At 40.7% G+C, this 18,407-nt stretch overlaps 3 protein-coding genes across 8 annotated transcripts; 1 reads left to right on the top strand and 2 right to left on the bottom strand.

Annotated features, from left to right (window-relative positions):
• Nucleotides 1-2,482: 2,482 nt before the first annotated feature.
• On the bottom strand, nucleotides 2,483-3,595 carry avpr2l (arginine vasopressin receptor 2, like). The gene is made up of 2 exons (XM_028571307.1): nucleotides 2,770-3,595; nucleotides 2,483-2,562 (listed from the first exon to the last, which is right to left on the bottom strand). The coding sequence occupies exons 1-2, from the start codon at nucleotides 3,593-3,595 to the stop codon at nucleotides 2,483-2,485; spliced, it is 906 nt and encodes a 301-aa protein (XP_028427108.1).
• A 1,626-nt stretch (nucleotides 3,596-5,221) lies between these two features.
• On the top strand, nucleotides 5,222-16,475 carry pnpla8 (patatin-like phospholipase domain containing 8). Of its 6 annotated transcripts, XM_028570754.1 has the most exons (11): nucleotides 6,725-6,784; nucleotides 7,457-8,139; nucleotides 8,237-9,423; nucleotides 9,603-9,752; nucleotides 9,887-10,038; nucleotides 10,359-10,453; nucleotides 10,595-10,766; nucleotides 10,907-10,964; nucleotides 11,146-11,340; nucleotides 14,756-14,951; nucleotides 15,195-16,475. In XM_028570754.1, the coding sequence occupies exons 3-11, from the start codon at nucleotides 8,419-8,421 to the stop codon at nucleotides 15,467-15,469; spliced, it is 2,298 nt and encodes a 765-aa protein (XP_028426555.1). In that variant the 5' UTR covers nucleotides 6,725-6,784; nucleotides 7,457-8,139; nucleotides 8,237-8,418; the 3' UTR covers nucleotides 15,470-16,475. The 6 variants fall into 6 exon arrangements, with proteins under 6 accessions (XP_028426556.1, XP_028426551.1, XP_028426554.1 ...); XM_028570755.1 differs by lacking the exons at nucleotides 6,725-6,784; nucleotides 7,457-8,139 and adding an exon at nucleotides 5,222-5,243; XM_028570750.1 differs by lacking the exons at nucleotides 6,725-6,784; nucleotides 7,457-8,139 and adding an exon at nucleotides 6,667-6,707.
• Nucleotides 7,490-8,011, bottom strand: akap14 (A-kinase anchoring protein 14). The gene has a single exon (XM_028571306.1). The coding sequence runs from the start codon at nucleotides 8,009-8,011 to the stop codon at nucleotides 7,490-7,492; it is 522 nt and encodes a 173-aa protein (XP_028427107.1).
• Nucleotides 16,476-18,407: the final 1,932 nt, after the last annotated feature.

Here is an 18,407-nt window from a genome sequence, read left to right as displayed (position 1 = left end):
TACTGTATTCTCTTTTTTTTGGTCAAATGGCCTTTTGAAAGGGAGTGCTAGGGCACTGCTATGATTGTATCAAAATCGCTGTTTTTAAAACGCTACAAACACTGAAACTTTGCTTGAAGTATCACCAGGGTCTCTACAGAGTTTACCAAAAAGGTTTTGAACGACTCACTGTAGCAGTTGGTTTATCCCGGTCGCTGCAACCTCGCCAGTCAAAAAGAATTTGTATACACAAACAATGTTCTCAATGCTCGAGTCCATGTGGAGAGAACTTTGCTCGAAGTACCACCAGGGGTACTTCGAGCAAAGTTTCATGTTGTGTCGAGACTTCTTATTGTTTCAAAAATAGTGATTTTGATGCGATCATAGCAGTGCCCCTACTACTCCCATTCAAAAGGCCATTTGACCGAAAATACGGTAAATCTTAAAAGTGGCGTTTCCGTCCTAATTATGCTTTTAAACTAAAGTTTAACTCGGGTACGTTCACAAAAAGACCCTATGGTTGCATTTTGGTGAGAGTTCCGCTTTAAGTTCTGGTATTTATTTGACTGGAACGAATAGCTACCGCTTGCTGTGTTAACGCACATGAAATCAATTATTTCGACTGTGTTCAAAACAACACCGTTCACACACTTGTCGTTGTTGAATCACTAGAAATTGAGTCCATGTAAGCAGAGGCACATTGAATTTCTGTGCTGTGTTTGAATGCCAGTTCTACCGTTCTGTCATTCCGTGTAATCTCCTGCCAGTCCACACAATTCTGCTTTACAGAAAAATCAGTGATGGATTTACTTTGAAGTAGAATAACGTGTATTGTAAATGTGTTTGTTAAAGCATGTGCTTTTCAGGAGGCTGTGTTTGTGTCCACTATGTCCCTGGTGATTGTTTTAAACCACCACAATGACATGAACATGAACCAGCTGCAAGATTTATCTCCCACTTTTCCACCCTTGGGCTCTGAATTAGGCATCATAGTTTGTTTGGCCAAGTGAGATACCTAATCCTATTTGAAGCAGCTTTCCAGAATGAAATGCGCCATAGGCTGTCTCTGCACTGTAGCAGGCCTGGCCACAGAATCTGTGGAACAGTGTAAAGTGGATTGTGACCATTATAAAACATTGTATTTTTAATCCACATCTGTCTGTGGTTGTGACAAAATAGAAAGAAAAAAACACACCTGCTACGCTTTTAATTGAGCATAGCATTGCGTCACTGCATTACATCAACACTTTAAAATGCACTAGGCATTCATAATGGCCTTTAATGAGATGGAGAGGCAACTGAGAGGCTAAATTGGTTTCAAATGAATATAAGTGATTGCACGTAAATCAAATGACTCCTGAGGGTTTTGCATTACGTGAGGAGGTTACAAGATGACATTTTCCTGGCAAAGAATGACACAAGCCCCGGCGAGGATTAAGAGAATGATTCTCAACATGAGTTACAAATTGTAGTTATCCTGCTGCTCTGCATTTTGGCAGGACAACAAAACGCCATCACAGTGCATTAGGCCCCTAATCATCCCAGCGCATTTGTCCCCTAATGCACTTTGATTATGGTGTGTCTCTTTGCAAGTGCCAAATCCTATAGAAATATAAGTGCATGTTTTGAGTATGGTGGTATTAACAAAGCTATTCACTGCCAGGGAAATGTAAATGACCATCAATAAAAAAGGACTAAGGAATAACATGTTCACAATAAACCAACAAAAGCAACCAATACATAACAGACTGGTGAGTAAGGATAAAATGAGCAAAAGATTATTAAGCCAGAAGGCCTTATGATAAAAGTCCATTTAAAAAAAGCGTTTTCGAAAATGACAAAAAAACACTAAATCTCATTTGTCCTCAGTTTATCTGTTTAGGTAGTGCAATGACGAATTCCAGCAGGTGCAAATATCAGGAACAGTATTTTTTGATGTTTACTTGTTATCAGACAAAAAGGCAAAAGTTATACAAGCAGAAGGAAGAAACGCAAATAGCTAATGTGTGCAGTTTACATTTTAATTACATAAGAAATATTTACAGAACATTCAAAATAAGTCAAATGTGTCCATGGATGATGTATAGAATGGCACATATAGCATTGTTTATCTGTTTTTTTTTTTCATGTTTTTTTTAAAAATGTATTTCCTCCAGCACTGAATGAAAGAAGGTATTGTTATGCCGGTGGAAAAGATGCTGCCATTGCATATATATGCATTAGCTTGTTTCACTGATTCAAACTTTTTTGCTAAAACATAAAATAAGTGTTTATCATTTATGCATGATGGGTGTTTTATTTGTCACAACACTGAAACATTGCTGTAAGATGCCAACAGAATTTCAAGCTAATACTCATGTACAACGATCCTGACACTAATCCAGTTATTAGATTCATACACAACAACTACAGTACATAGATTTAAACACAGGATCCATGATGCAATTAATCTGGACTTCGCCAAGCCCTGGATTGTATCTTAACTGACAGTTCTTTTTTTTGTTTAGCTATAATATAGATATATCCAAGGGTTGGTGCAGCTGTTGAGGCTGGCCAACAACATGATGATGGCAAACACTGGACCTGTGAGAGAGAAAGAGAGATAGAGAAATGGTTAAACAAACTCTTAAAAAGAAATGACTGGAAAGGTGGCAGCGGATCTCCAAACTTTCTGAAGTGCACAATTGATGACTAGCTTGACATGTGGGCCTATGGTGACATTAAATAAATTGTTACAGGCACCTTTGGTCCTCAAAGGATGTGGACCTCCTACACATCATTTGGACAAACCTTTAGTAGGCGCACTGCTGGGGCTCCATGCAGACCATAACTGGACAACAAAGAACGGGCTCCAACACACTGTGTATATCATTATAATAACAAAAGTCATTTTCACAGTCTTAAGCATCGCGTTGGACACACATTTCGTGCCCGCGCGCCCAGTCTGCAGCGCCTTTCTCTTCATGTTGAAGTAGATTGTTGTGCATATTCTCATTTGGCAATAGAGCACAATGACCGCAGGCAGGGCAAACACTGACAGGGTGATCCAGGTGATGTAAACCCTGCTCCCCCACGGTTCAATGAATGTAGCCCAGCAGTCGTACTGGTTCTGCTCCACCTCCAGGAGAGAGAAGATGGAGATCTGAGGAAAGCTGAAGGCGAGAGAGATCAGCCACGCTGCGCCTATAGAGAGGTATCTCCTAAACGAGCCCTTCAAGAAGGAAACCATTGGCTGACAAACCGCATGGTACCGGTCTATGGTCATAGCCACTATCATGTACGTGGAGGAAAACATCCCCACCACCTGCAAGTATTTTACGGACCGGCACAGGAAGTCCGTGCCTCGGAACCTGTGCGTAATTTCCATGAGAAACTGCGGTAGGACTTGGAAAAAAGCGACCACCAGATCGGCCAAGCACAGATGCAAGAGGAACAGCTGGGTTTTTGTGTTTCTTTTTCGCTTCTTCCAAAGTGTGTCCAAGAAGAAAAGATTGCCACATGTTGCAAGCACAAAAACCAAACCCAAAATTCCAGCTCTGATGAGCGCAAAACGTCCATACACTTCTCCATCCTCATCAGTTGCCGTTTCTGAGCTGTTGTTGCTGCCGGAACCCATTCAGTTTCAGATGTTTCCCGTTTGTAAATTGTGGGTTCAATTAACGTTTCCGTACATTATGTAGGGGTTGGATTATTGGATTATTGCAATGTTGACGCACTGCAGGCATTTCGACATTGTCCTCCTTTGCGCGCGTGTAGCAAGTGACTGTGGTGGCTTTCAGATGGGAAAGCCATCGACTTGGAGGGGTGAGGGGGGTCAGCCTACTCAGTGACGACTGATTGTAGGTGCATGTCATAAGCCTGACATTGACAAACATATTATAAGACACTCCCACGTGTATTTTGTTATCGTCAAACTCATAATCTCAAAATGTACAGTGAAATATAAATACATTCCCTCCTGAACTTATCATTAGTAATATCTAACTCATCTTCAAAAGGTGTTTTCTAATGCCTCCTGAACAAGTACTGAAGCATCTGTTATAGATTACACTTCAACTCAGAGTTTTTCAGATCCAGAGAATGACAATCAAAAGGTATTACTCATTTCTGTAATAACCACATCATGCTCTGTGAGTTTTCAAAATATATGCTAAATAATAAACTTGGCAGAAGGGATTACAATCTATTCACCGCTCCTGATCCTAATTTAATAAGAATTTCATAAACGTTCTGCATCTTATTTGTTGCTAGTCTTAGTGGTGCAACTGAGCACAGAGCAACTGAAATAACTGTGAAAACTGAAGAAAAAAAATACACATTAGTTTTCTTCACTGCTTTTATTAGAGGTTGCCTTGATAATTGCACTAGGAGTTAAAAGCTCTGACATTTAGATTGGGAAGGCAGAGAAAGAATTCTAGAGCAGAAAGGCAAGTCTGAATACAGCTGTCTTGATGTCAGACACAACAGAAATGTGATCTCAACATTGCTTAAAACCAGAGGATACTACTTTGTGGAGTGCCATCAGATGTGAAGGCCACGCATTTCAACATTCAGAAAGGGTTCTTTTGAATATACCCTGGAAATCAAAAGGAAGGCTGTTAATAGTCTTCGACTGCTCAAGTAGGAATGAGCAGACCCTGGTCGTTTGATCAGATGAACAGGGAACCTTTTGGCTAAAAATTGTGTTAAACATTGAGTCAACAAAACCTGACTGCTCAGAGTTGAAGGCTGTCAAGCACACAAATAACGTTAATTTACACCTAAAGTTGCATAATGAAATATGAATGAAAGAGGTATTTAAGTGATTTTGATTTGCTTATTGCACTTTCATTGTCAATTATAGTGTGATTAAAACTCACTATTTACATTATTTACAGTACTTGATTACAGCTGATATGTGAAAAGGTACACAACCTTATTTAACAGTAATTTAGTTTTACTGCGAACCGTCGCAGGAAGTGCTTTTATTTTGAAGTAGCCTACACGGAAGTTGTCGGTTGTGTACCTTGTGTCTCTTGCTAGCTTACTCAGATGCAACCGTTATGCATGTCTATGGATACAACCTATGGATACAACATGTCCGTCAAGCTAAGTTGCTCACTTTATTATTTGTAAAACTGCAACTGCAATAATTATTACGGTTCATGACAGAAACATATTGAACAGTAAATGGTCACAGTAAAAGACAAGCCTTTTTGGTCGTCAAGCCATTCCACTACAGGCAGAGTTACTCGCCACCGCTGATAAACTGCAATGATTCACGTGTAAGCAAGACTAAACATTAATTCCTTTTCCATTAATAATGTTTAAATCTGTCAGCAGCTCGGACACACTGCTGTCCGAGCTGACGTACCGTCACCTGTTGGGACACAGATGTTATAAAATAATACTCACGGCTTTTTTTTTTCCTGTGAACAAATGATTCGCGGTGTTGGGAAATTCTTAAAAAATGTTGCGTTAAAATGCGTTGTAACTCGCGTTACTGAGATTGTAACGGGTAATAATATTACCGAAATTTAATTAGTAATGCGTTATATTACTGCGTTACAGCAAAAAGGAATACATTACTGTAATTGCGTTACTTTTGTAACGCGTTACTCCCAACACTGGTTACCAGTGGATGGCAGGGACATACAGTACAATCACAATGTATTATTATTTAACTATAATGTCACCACCAATTCACCCATGACAAATGTAATATAATACTTACTATATACTTTCTCGGTCATGACAGGATGTTCATATTCCACAATAAAGTACTTAACAAGAGTTGCATATGGTTTTTGAAAGAGTTGCAGGTATAGCTTCAAAGCCATTGCACATGCCATTAGCTATGAGTCACCTTTGATACAATAGAGAAATATGGCTATACAAAGTTGCCACAGTGCCACTCAAAAGAAGTGATTTTCTAGTGAATTGCTGTTTCATTTCTCACCATGTGAACGAAATCCTTTTGAAAAGGCACCTTCACATGTACTGACCTTTACCAAGGCAGCAATAGTAGACTTATAATTATCATTGCCAACAGACACATCAGTCTTCAGCAATTGTCACATAGCAAACCAAAGTCTGGCCCACTCAAACTAAGTGATGTTATAAGACAGCTCTTGCTGGCTTGACTGCAAAAGTCTCAGCATGTGAATAGTTGAGAACAATGTGAAAAACTAAATTGTGCATTGGCTCATAATAACTTCTATGTGACAGGCCATGAATAATAGGGGTGTTTAGTGTGTGTGTACCATTGACTGTAAGTATGAATATTAACAGTCTACGGTGTGTAGCCTACATGTGCATGTTATTGGAGAAAGATCCAGTTGCATTGCATTAGGTATTGATAGAACTTGGGATTGAACATGGTTTCATAAATTATATATTTTCTTGCAAAGAAGCATTGTCAACATGAGCTGTTACTATTTCTGTATTTCACAAACACACCGTCCAAGTAAACAGAAAATTTAATCATAGTCTACATCAAGCCAAGGATAACTGTGCATAAGATCTTGAAAGCATAAACATACTGCACATACTGTGCGGTGTATTCTTGATATATTTAAATTGTAATTGCTCCTTTTTTGCAGTGAAATATTTGTTCGTTTAATTCCAAATAAGTTTTGTCGACACGTCGTGGCATAAATAAAGAATTGCACTGTACAGGGCCCACACCACACAGCTATGTCACTGCGTCCGTGATCTTGTGATATCGCGAGAATCCAGCTGCCGTGCAGGTAATCACATCCACATCCTCGCTTCTGAATGAAATACTGTATTTTGGCAACATATTTAACCGTCTTTGTTTCGTATGGTAAGAAGACGTTTGTTTATTTTGTGACATTGCGTAACATTCGACAAACTGACACTATACACTATTAATTAGCAAAGTTAGGCCAACAGCAGCTATGGTAACGCTAACTAACGTATATATATATATATATATATATATATATATATATATATATATATATATATATATATATATATATATATATATATATATATATATATATATATATATATATATATATATTTGACAACTGTTTGCCTAGCAAGCCAGCTTTCAGACATCATGAGGTGTTCATGTTTTTAAAAAGGGTTAACGTTAACTATCTAACACAAACGGCTTCGGTGCAATACACCCATATTTTGGTGTCTTGAATATGTGTTTTAACGTTAACTCTAACGTTATTCTAACTTAGCTAACGATTAGCGTTAGCTAGCTAGTCACTATGAGGGCCAACAAAACGCACAAGTCATACTAGAGAATCATAACGTTACTGTAAATTATAGGCTATCTAACGTTCAGCTAGCAGCAGAACTGTTTACTGGCTAACAGTTTAAGTTTAAGCTAGCTAACGTTTGTTATTTCGAAGTGAATTGATACCATAGAAATATCAGGGCAACGGGAACTCCAAGGCATTATCTGGGATTTAATGTCAACTCTTAGCAAGTTGGGTGTAACTTCTGGTTGTATTTCTAGATCCAGAAATCTTCTTCTGGGTGGTTCGGCGGTTCAAAAGTGCATCGCTGATCGGAGCAAAGTCTTGCTCTCAATAACGTCCGCGAGCCACTTCTCTCTGAACCTGGTCCTGCCCGGTGTGTGCACTAGCCTGTTGGACTCCACTATGAAGTGCACCTCAACGGGCAGAGTTTGTGGTTTGACTTTAGATATGTCCACGACGAAGTAGACGCTAGCTGTCCCCTGAATCGGCTTCCGCGACGTCGGGGTACTGAAGCGGGCCTGGTAGTGATAAAAGGTATGATGCTCCTCCTCGGTTGTGTAGAGGAAGTCCAGACTGTAAAGCCAGCCGGGCTGTATCTCCCAGGTTTGAATATACTCCCCGATCTGCTTTTCCCCCACTTCGACTGTAAAGTCTTGTCCGGCAACCCAGTTATTATTCCTCATCTCACTGTCAGGAGAGTCATCCAGCTGCTCCTTCGTGACAGCGTGGTGGTGTCTCTCCAGCAATTTTTTCACAAGCTGAGCTGACTCTGGCCTGAAATTCAGATTGAATGAATCTCGGTCCTCTTCCATCTTGTCTTTGTAACAACAACAGCACACAGGTCGCCTGGGAACTGGATGGTTGCTAGCTAAGTTTTTAGCATGTGAAAGCTGTTATCTGTTTTTGTTGCTGTTAACAGTTTCCATGGCTACCAGGATAGGTGAGGTGGCAAATGGAGCCCTCTGTTGACCACTTTCCATTTTAATGTGCTCCGTTTTTTGTTATTGTTTTTTAATATATTGTTTATGTTTTTTTAGGAAACATTAGAACAAGCAGCAACAATTGCTAATTTCCTTCCAAAATGGAATTTCTACCAAAACCTGCTAATAGCAGGTAGCCTGCCAGAATGCTGCATCGTTTAACACCGTCATGAAGCATCATCCGATTGCCTGATTAACTTCAAGTTCTCCAATGCTGTTCTGAGTGAGCCAGAAAACGCATGTCGCGAATCAGGACCACACTTGATAGTGTCACCAAGGCAGTAGGCAGCACAGACCTCATCTCCAAGTTCTCCCGCTTCAAGCCTGGCAATGCCACGGTTGACAGCACCCATGCAGAAAAGGCTCTGGTCACAGCCGAGACCTTAACCTCTAACAACGCAGCTACAGCCTCACCACCTAAAGCCACCATGAAAGAAGAAGAAGAAGTGGAAGAAGAAGTGGAAGAAGGCGAGAAGAACACAGCCAAGGAAGAGTCCAACATGCAACAGCAGCAAGAAAATCCTTTTGTTGCCACAAAGAAATCCACATCAAGTTTAGCTCCAGCAGCGAATGTATCTGCATCTAGCTCTTCCTCGACTTTGGCCAAACAAACTATACAGCTGTTTCACCCAGCATCTCTGTCCACCAACATGGATGAGACCTACAAAACTCTGGCTCAGCACATCAATAGTTACTTTGGCACCAGCACACAAGAAGAAGAAGGAGACAACAGGCCACTGCAGCAGCAGCAGCAGCAGCACCACAGAGAAGCTGATGATCCTGTTTCTCAGCCCACTCTCAGCACCGTTGCTCGCACAACTAGGGACCACATTCCTATGTTGTCCTCAGTGGCAGAGGCTAAAAGTATTGAAGCACCCGCTACCTCTCCTCCCCCTCCCTCTCCATCAGATAAGCTCAGTCCTCCAGCAGCGTCGCCCTCCTCTGACATCCCTGCAACTGAAAGTGCAGCTCAGTCCATCCCTGTGCCTGCTACCTCCCCTAAGAAAGGCTTCACCCACTACTTTTCTTACCCTCGGCCCAGTGTTCAGGCGTTTGTCGGCAGCTACATTGCACCCCTGGTCCCCAAATTCAGAGGTGATTCCAAAAGCATTGCACCTGAAAAAAGCAAGTCTTCAGCAGTAGCAGTGGAAGAGCCCACTGTTGACAAGGCAGGACAGAAGACAGACAGTGAAGAGGAGAAAAAGGATGAAGTGAACCAACAGCTGTTGACTCAAAGAGAGAAGGTGAGGCGCTCAGTATGGCTCTAATGAATGTTTAAAGCTTAGGGCAGTACACAAATCAAATTGGCAAACAATCGCTTCTATGATGTCACTTGGTATGTTATTTAGGTAAAATGGGTTGGAGGCTTCATATTTGTCAGATGGTCCTGATGTTTTGTCTATGGTGTGTATTTGTCATGCAGATAATAGCCAGGGTGAGTTTAGACAACAGGACCAGAGCCCTGGTGAAAGGCCTGCAGAGAGTCACTGATGTCAAGATCCTCACCAGTCGAGTGGAGGAGCTCATCCATCACCTTCTGGAGTTCCCCGAGACGCGAGGTGTAGCTGTCAAGGTTAGTTTGTGTCACTGTTAGAGTTGTTGTTGTTAACTGCAGTTCAGTTAAATGTCAGATGTGTTGCACAGTCCTCAAACGTTTTTGTAAGTGCGACATTTTAGTATGTTTGGGTATAACGATGCAACCTTTAGGAGAGTGTGCTGCCCTGTCTGCTGCGATTGCGCCAGGCCAGAGACCTGCCTCTTCAGGGTGCTGTGAGAGAAGCTCTGGCCCTGATTGGCTATACTGAACCAGTCAAAGGCAGAGGAATTCGGGTCCTGGCCATAGACGGAGGCGGAACAAGGTAAAGCTATACTGGGAGGGGAAAAGTAATTTTAAAAATGAAAGAATATGTATCCTCCAAAAAATCTAAAATAAATATATTCCTTTAATAAATATGAGTCCACCTACTTTTACATTCACTGTTTTTATAAGCAATGTATGAGCAGCAGTAACTTATCTGGCTAAGGAATAGAGTGCCACCTACAGAATTTAAAATTTACCAGTACTGGCTACAGTATCATTGCAGTCCAACTGTACAAGACCACCTACATATATTTTATCAAATATAATATTTGCATTTTTGTCAGTCTAGGTTTGTAAACCTGTGCCTTTTTGTTACAGGGGACTGCTGGCCCTGCAGACGCTCCATAAGCTGCAGAACCTGACTGGTAAACGAGTCCACCAGCTGTTTGACTACATCTGTGGAGTCAGTACAGGTATGTTGTCATTACTGTTTAGTGTTAGTCATTTTTTTTCTCTCTTACTTCTCCTCTAACACTGACCCCCGCATGGGAATTTATGTAAACACTGATATTCCTTGCTCACTGGCACATCACACTTGTTTCTCTCTACTTTAGGTGCTATTTTGGCCTTCATGTTGGGAATTTTTCAGATCCCCTTAGATGAATGCGAGGAGATGTACAGGAAGCTGGGTTCGGATGTCTTCAAACAGAATGTCATTGTTGGAACTGTAAAGATGGGCTGGAGCCATGCTTTCTATGATAGTGAAATATGGGAAAACATACTAAAGTTAGTCTCTAAAGTTTCTACTCTTTCCATTCCTTTACAACTCTCTTTAATCCCTGATATTAAAGACACTGGGGTAGTCTATAGATAATGTATATAGAGTTGCCTGTATCTTTTTAATCTTTTTTTTGTATATTCTTTAGGGAACGTATGGGGGAGGGGCGTATGATTGAGAGTGCTAGGGACCCACACTGCCCCAAAGTAAGCAACATATCTTTTCAGCTCTACACCGTTTAGATAAACACTTAAAATAAGAAATAAAAAAAATGTTTGTCCCATGTATAACAAAGCACTAAGGAAAACACCAGCTTGTTGACGTACTGTAAAAACATGAATGACTTGCATGTTCCTCTGTAAATCTTCCCTTTTGTATGTCCACCAGGTGTCAGCAGTGAGCACCATTGTGAACAGGGGATTACCTCTGAAGGCCTACGCGTTCAGGAACTACCGACTCATGCCAGGAGTGAGATCCCACTACCTTGGAGACTGCAACCACAAAATGTGGCAGGCTATCAGGGCCTCGTCTGCCGCCCCAGGCTACTTCCAGGAATTTGTCCTGGGAAAAGACCTCCATCAGGTACTGCACTGAACTGAGAGAACTGGGCAGGAGTTTAGTTCAGTTGAGTTTAGTTATCGGAATTTAAATATTGTAGTTTGAAAAAGGAGGTTGATAATAACGCAGGTTGCAGAATAGATGAAAGCGTTGCCATGTGTCATTTTGTCCAAAAATACAGCAATATGCTCAATAATGTAAATTTGAAGGAAAATCCTCTCCATTAACATGAACAGTGGCGCAGATGGTAATAGTAATCTAAGAAGACACATTTCTCTGAGAGCCCTAGTTTAGTGTGAGAGGGTAATTTCCTTGAAATCTTACCAATCAATACACTTACGCAATAGCACTGCATTGCTCAGTGCCAAGGACAAAAGCACAGAGCATTGCACTGCATTCTGTGCTTGCGTGTGTGTGTACACATTAAGGGTATGTGTGTAGATTTGTTTCACTCTTCCAGACCATAACCTTGAAGGCAGCCCCTTCGTTGGTTCATCCTCTCCTCCGGCTGTCAAGAGTCTAAGAGAGAGAGTGAACAGAATGAGATTGAAGTTGAGAGAGATTCCTTGGACCCGGCCTATCCCCCCTAAACATCAAAAGCCTCGTCCTCTTATGACTTAAAACCTGCCTTCCTGCAAAGAAATGGAACGCTTCTGATTTGATTTCCCATGAAAGAAAATATCCTGTCTGTCAGACCAACACTGTCTAAAAGCGTGTTTGACTATAACAAAAATATAAATATTTGATACGTTTTTAATGCAGTAGTGTCTCACTACAAGTTTGTTTGCCGAAAACCTTGTCCTACTGAATTATGTTTAGGGAGACAATACTGCTTCTCCTGACTACCTATTGGAGACTAGTCTACTGGATAAATAAACTGATAATGTATGTGTTAAAAATATCAGCAATCACCACTGGATGATGTTTGAATCTGATACTGTATGAGGCTGCACAGTGTTGCCATTTTAGTGGTTTTCCATTTCTGACTAATAATGACATAGTGTATGGTAATGGATGATAGCTCTTTTTTTCTTAAGGTTCAAGAATTAGATTAGGTTTCGGTAGGAGCTTATTGTATGAAAATCAGGCCGTTGTGGCATCTGATAAATTACTACAGTGTTTGTAGCATTAATGTATCGCACTTTGAATTTTGATTATTGGGCCGGATATCTTTTAGATGGTCTTTATGGGCAGCAATTATGCTCAAGGCTTAGCTTCATTTAAATAACCTACTTAGGCAAATTAGCCTTGTCCCTGCTTCTAACAAGTATTTTTCTCCCCTGCCATTTCCTAATGCATAGTCCTGATAGACAGCCCTTTACAATGTTTTACTCAATAACCGATCCTAATCTCCACTCCCACTCTGCATGCTCATTGACCTAAGCTTAGATTCTGCTCTGTATTTAAAATCAAAACAAATGGCCTATTAGTCATTTGCCCGAGCCCAAGCTTTTTCAGCTACTAATTTAGCAAAGCAGCTAAATGTAACCGCGACCTCTAACCCCAAAAACATGTGTGATTTTTGCGACTAATGTATTAACAAGACCGAAATCTCCTCATATTTTAAAGTAGCATGGTAAATAACAAGCTGATCTTTTCTGAGCATGATCAGTCTCCAACTAAAAGAAAATTAGCTGAAAGAATATCTGTTTCCCATAGACTGGGATGGGATAACAGCAGGTCCGGAAAGTAAGTGTGTGTGTGTCCGTGTGTGTGTGTGTGTGTCCGTCCACATTCCTCTTGGAGCTACATAGTGTTTCATCGAGAGTTTGAGCTACCGTTGCCACCCACCGGTCTCACTCCTACTCTAGTTTTCAGCACTAGCAGCGGTATTTCTCAGGGGAATTCTGCCATTGCAGGGCATCAGAAATACATAGATACACACATAAATGGAGCAGAGAAAGACACATTCACACACTCAATGTAGAGGTAAAAATTGAAATGTTCCTCCTTCTCATAGCAAACTATTATTTTTATTGGGCTATAGCAGTCATTTCCCTGCATGAGGATGCTGCATTTTAGCGGCATCTTCTTTTTGTGTTGTGGCTGGATGCAGGCTAAATGTCATTCAGTTGGGTCAGACCTCAGGGTGAGAGGTTGAGGGTCAGAGCTGAGGCGCAGCTGTGTTATTAACCTGCTGTTTCAAGAGTGCGAACTGTGTTCCACTGTTGCAATATCTTGAAACCCCTAAAGGTTAACTGCTTTATAATGAGGCTAGGAATGATAGGTTTTAGGCTGTATTTGTCCCATAATAATACAGGGCGGCAGAGTGGACAAGTCACCCCTAGGCAGACATTTGAATTCAAAAAGAGGTTCCTAGAACAAAATATTAAGCTTATTCAGGTATTTCTCAACTACTTTAGGCTAAGAAATAAAGTTGAATTAATAATGAAAGCAGTTATGAAAAGAAATAAGGCATATACTGGTAGATTTCTCATGTTTCTTCATCACCCGTTGTTAAAAATAAGTGTATGTGTGGTTGTTTGCTTTATCCTAGAAGGAGCAGATTTTGGATACTTTTCTACTGCCCACCCCCTGTACTGTAGAGATGTGGAAATGGCCGTTACCCCTGCTCTGCTGGTGGGTGGGGGGGGTCCGACCTCTTGTGTGCCACACTCTCCATCTCTATTAATCCGAGAGCCAAAAACCCTTCGGTGGTTGGATATGGTCCAAAACTTGACTCGGAAAGACAGTGAAAGAGTATTTAGCACTAAATCGGTCCAGGCATCCATTCAGCTTGATTGTCCTCTCTCTGCCATTGTTGGCACCATTTAGATCAGCAACTCTTTCATGAAGCCAGTAAGGTTATTTAGAGAAAAAGCACGTAATTTGGGATTAGCTTATAAATGGAGTCGGTCAAGATTAGAATGCTCAAATGCAGTATGTTGATCAACAAAGCTAAATTCAGGTTAATGCAGCAATTAGAATCTTTTATTTAGCTGAATTCCAGACCAAATTACAAATACTTATTTAGATGCAGATAGCTGTTAAAAAGACATCTTTTCCTACTTGTTTACTTACTGAATAAACAGGGCGGTTTGCCAGCGCAGCACATCTCTGGCCAGGGAGCTTCTTTTCCTCCTGCCTAAAGCTGTGTAGCTCTGGGACAGCTTGTCCACTTCACCTCATTTGTCCCCTACAGGCTGTCACATCAAATATATTGAAACTAGAGGCACATTCAATACATACAAAGTGTCCTATATGCGCATTAACCTTGCTTATTAAGCATATTTGACTGATTAAATGCTGAAGGTGACTTAAATGTTTTCGAATCCTTCAGCAAATGTTCCACCCTGCTTCAGTTGCAGCAGAAATAAGACCGGAAGATGCTACATGCTACAGTTGGTTTACTTTGAGGGAAATTGGCTGATTCTTTACAATTTATTGGAGGTTCTCCTTCCCTTTTATCATTTCACTTGCCATCGGCCTTCTCCTTTAGGATGGGGGACTCCTGATCAACAACCCCACAGCGTTGGCCATCCATGAGTGTAAGTGTTTGTGGCCTAACACACCCCTGCAGTGTGTGTTGTCTCTGGGCACCGGGCGGTACGAGGCAGCGGGCAAGAACAGCACGACCTACACGAGCCTGAAGACCAAGCTCACCCACGTCATCAGCAGTGCCACAGATACCGAGGGTAAGACCACACAAAATTTAGTTTTGCATGTGTTTGACGTCCAACACACATTAATTTATAAACCACAGATCATAGAGGCGTGCAGTCACCGGCAGTGTATAAAGCACTGTGATTTCTCTGGTTCAGTACAGTCTCTTGAAATATAAACCGAAAGAGGAAATGCCTGGAACTAGTGTCTGACTTTGCTAGCTAAAGGCTCCCAATCCAGCCTTTCTTTTATTTTTTATTTTTTTTCCTTTTTAGAGGTGCACACCATGCTGGATGCACTCCTGCCCCCTGACACGTACTTCCGCTTCAACCCCTACATGAGCGAGGACATCCCGTTGAACGAGAGCCGCGCCGAGAAGCTGAACTTCCTCAAGGGCGAGGGGGAGCGCTACCTGGAGCGCAACGAGGCCAAGCTGAGGAAGGTGGCGAGCGTGCTCAGCCAGGAGAAGAGCGCCATCCAGAGACTGGCAGAGTGGGCCAAGCTCAAGGCCGAAATGTACGAGGGTCTCCCCTTCGTCTCCAAGCTGTAGTTATTGGTTTGGCAACAGTGTGACCACAAGTGAGTTTTTAAGGTAAGAAGACCCAATAGATTAGGGTGCAATCTGGACACATTTGTTAAGCATTTTGGTAGGCAATTTAATCAAATACCAAATGATTTTTTTTTTTTCTCACATTTTGATCACCATTTACCACAACACTAGACAATTACATCTATGATTATGCATTAAAAAAAAGACAATACAGTAAATAATAGTGTGAAAATTTCAAATATGATGTAATTTGTTCTTTGTGAGACAGAATGTGTCTATGATGAAGCCGGAATAATATATGAATATGATTGATGAAATGAATTACTTGAATGATCGGGGAAAGGCTGGCTAAAAGTGCTAGTTGACAGAACGCACAAAGATGGTAATGGGGCACTGACACATGACCATAATATAAAGAATTAATGGTAATATGATAACTGCAGTTATTTTGTAAAACAACTGATATTTATTTGCATTTTCAGTAACTTGAAGACAAGATGTATTTAACACATGTATGTTGCAAAATGAAAACATAAACACGACTGCCTATTTCTAACACTGTACAGAAGAAGGAACTAATGCACTTTGTAAAATAGAGCTCTTAACCATGAAAATGTAAATAATATTTGAAATAATTATAAATGATTTGAGTGCTCTTGCTAGAATTTAAGAATAAGGCAAAAGATACTGCTGATTCTTAATTTCACTGTGCTGTATATGCACTTCCAGACACTTAAATATCTGTTCCGATACTAATGGTAAAGTTTTAGAATGCAATGACCGTTTTCCTCTTGGTACAAAGCATGTTCTCCATTGTGGCCCATTACTCAGTATGAAGCTTTTGTCTGAATTCCTCAGCCCTGGCTGATAATAAATCATAAATTTGACACACTTTTTACATTGTGAGAATCCATATTGCCCTGATTCCTCCCTTCATTAGTTGGTGGAATGCGAAAAGAAAAATAAATGTCATGAAAAAATAAAATGTACATTTTAAAAACCGTGATATAACTTATGTTCTTTTTTTATTTTTTACGTCTGTATGATTTGTTTTTAATTCTGCTTATAATCTTTTTTGGATTGGGGAAAAATAATCCACAGGAATGTATGTTATTTATCTGCTTCTACATTCTGCTGACACTTAATCAACACAAACGCATCACAATAGAGTTGTCACAAAGGAATGCTAAGTGTCTTCATATGATGAATTGCCTGTTTTTCCCAATCGCACACATCGATTTTCTGCTTTGTTTTGATCCCATTAAAGATCCACTGAAATTCCATAGCATCATTCCTCCCAGTCACACTATTGTTACCCCAATCAACGTGAACAATACGCCACGAGGGAGCATAACCACAAACCTCTGCAACAATGACTGATGTCGGAAAGATATAGAATAATATGTCAGCCATTGCACTTTTGACTGATGCCTCACTCCTGGATTCAAACGATCAAAGTTGTAACTGACTTGACTGATAGATTGACGGCCCATTTTTGTTCCCCCAACGCTAGCTTGAGCTTCACCCAAACGTGGTCTGAATCATGGCTGAGCTGCCTACACTTGGCCTTGCTTTAGCAAGGTCTTTTCAGTAGGTAAACACTGACACTGGGGTGACAGATCCTACAAGAGTGGCTAGGTTGAAAGGTGGCAACATGGTAGATAATGTGTTTCTGAGACCAATGGGTCTAAATTTCCTGTTACTAAGGACTTCTTGGGGGCTGATTGGACGCTGGATTAATACATTTCAGTTTAGCTGCATGGAGGCTGCTCTTGGAACCAACTGCGTTAAAATGCAAAGCAGGTGCTCCAGATGCACGAGTAGGCAAACAAAATCCACAAGAAAGAGTTTGACTTGTTAGAACACACTTTCCCTTTTTAAAAGGGACACAACACAAACAAATACCTCACCGTGCCGATAGCAGATAGTTTCAGTCTACTTTGAAATACCATATTTCTCTTCACCTACATTGTTTTGGGTTGGCATAAGATGGCAGATACTTCTAAAGTGAATACTTCACAGCATTGCCATGTAAAGCTGAAACTTTCTGAATGACTAGTGGTATAAGGGTAAGTGATATGAGATAACAAACCCTCTTAAAGATGAAGAAAGTACAGAATGGCCTGGCAGACAGTGGGTAAGGTTAAGCGGTATTTGTCACAATTGCATAGTTTTAACCTAAATTACGTTCTATTATATTCCTAGAACACAGCGCTTTGTTCTTGTGTTCTTACACAGCTGGAATTTTCAGGTCAGGTTTATGCTGCTCTGAAAACTTTTAACACATAGGTGTAATTGTTGCCGTGAAATTCCGCTGTCAAACGCAGCCCAACATATTATTTAAGTCTCCTGTCCAGCTGTGGGGAGAGGCCGAGTGTCTTTGACAAGCACAGTCGAGACAGACAAATGAGGTGAACGTGAGATTAACGGTCTCTGGTGATGTTCATCCTGTTGGCAGTTTCCTTGAGTGTGAAAGGCCAAAGTGCCAAGGTAAGATGGAGTCTGCCAGGCTGTGTTTACATGAAGGAGTGGGAAACGTATATATATATATATATATATATATATATATATATATATATATATATATATATAGTTCATACCACAGCAATATTAGTTGCTTGTTGTGGCGGGAGATGTCTCTCCTCCCGCTCAAGCAGAATTGGATTGTCTGGTTTTATGGTGTTCCTTAGCAACCGTTATGGTTCCCTTCTCATTTACAATCTTCTCAATGTATGTGTGCCCACGTTCGCCTAAAATTGTCCCTGATGTGTTACATGTGTTATGCAATCGACCTCTTTTATTTTGTCTCTGTAAGTGGGTTTTATGAAAGTTGGCGTAATGCGCCAAAAAAGCGAGCACATGTAAGTTTGCCATTAATATTTTTACTCTTTGTTTTCAAGCTCCTTCATTGGGCATACACTGTTTATTAGCCTAACGT

This window comes from Perca flavescens, chromosome 23 (assembly GCF_004354835.1).
Source record: "Perca flavescens isolate YP-PL-M2 chromosome 23, PFLA_1.0, whole genome shotgun sequence".
Lineage (NCBI taxonomy): Eukaryota > Metazoa > Chordata > Actinopteri > Perciformes > Percidae > Perca > Perca flavescens.
Note: the sequence above shows the minus strand (reverse complement) of the source record. Positions and strands in the feature narration are given on the sequence as shown.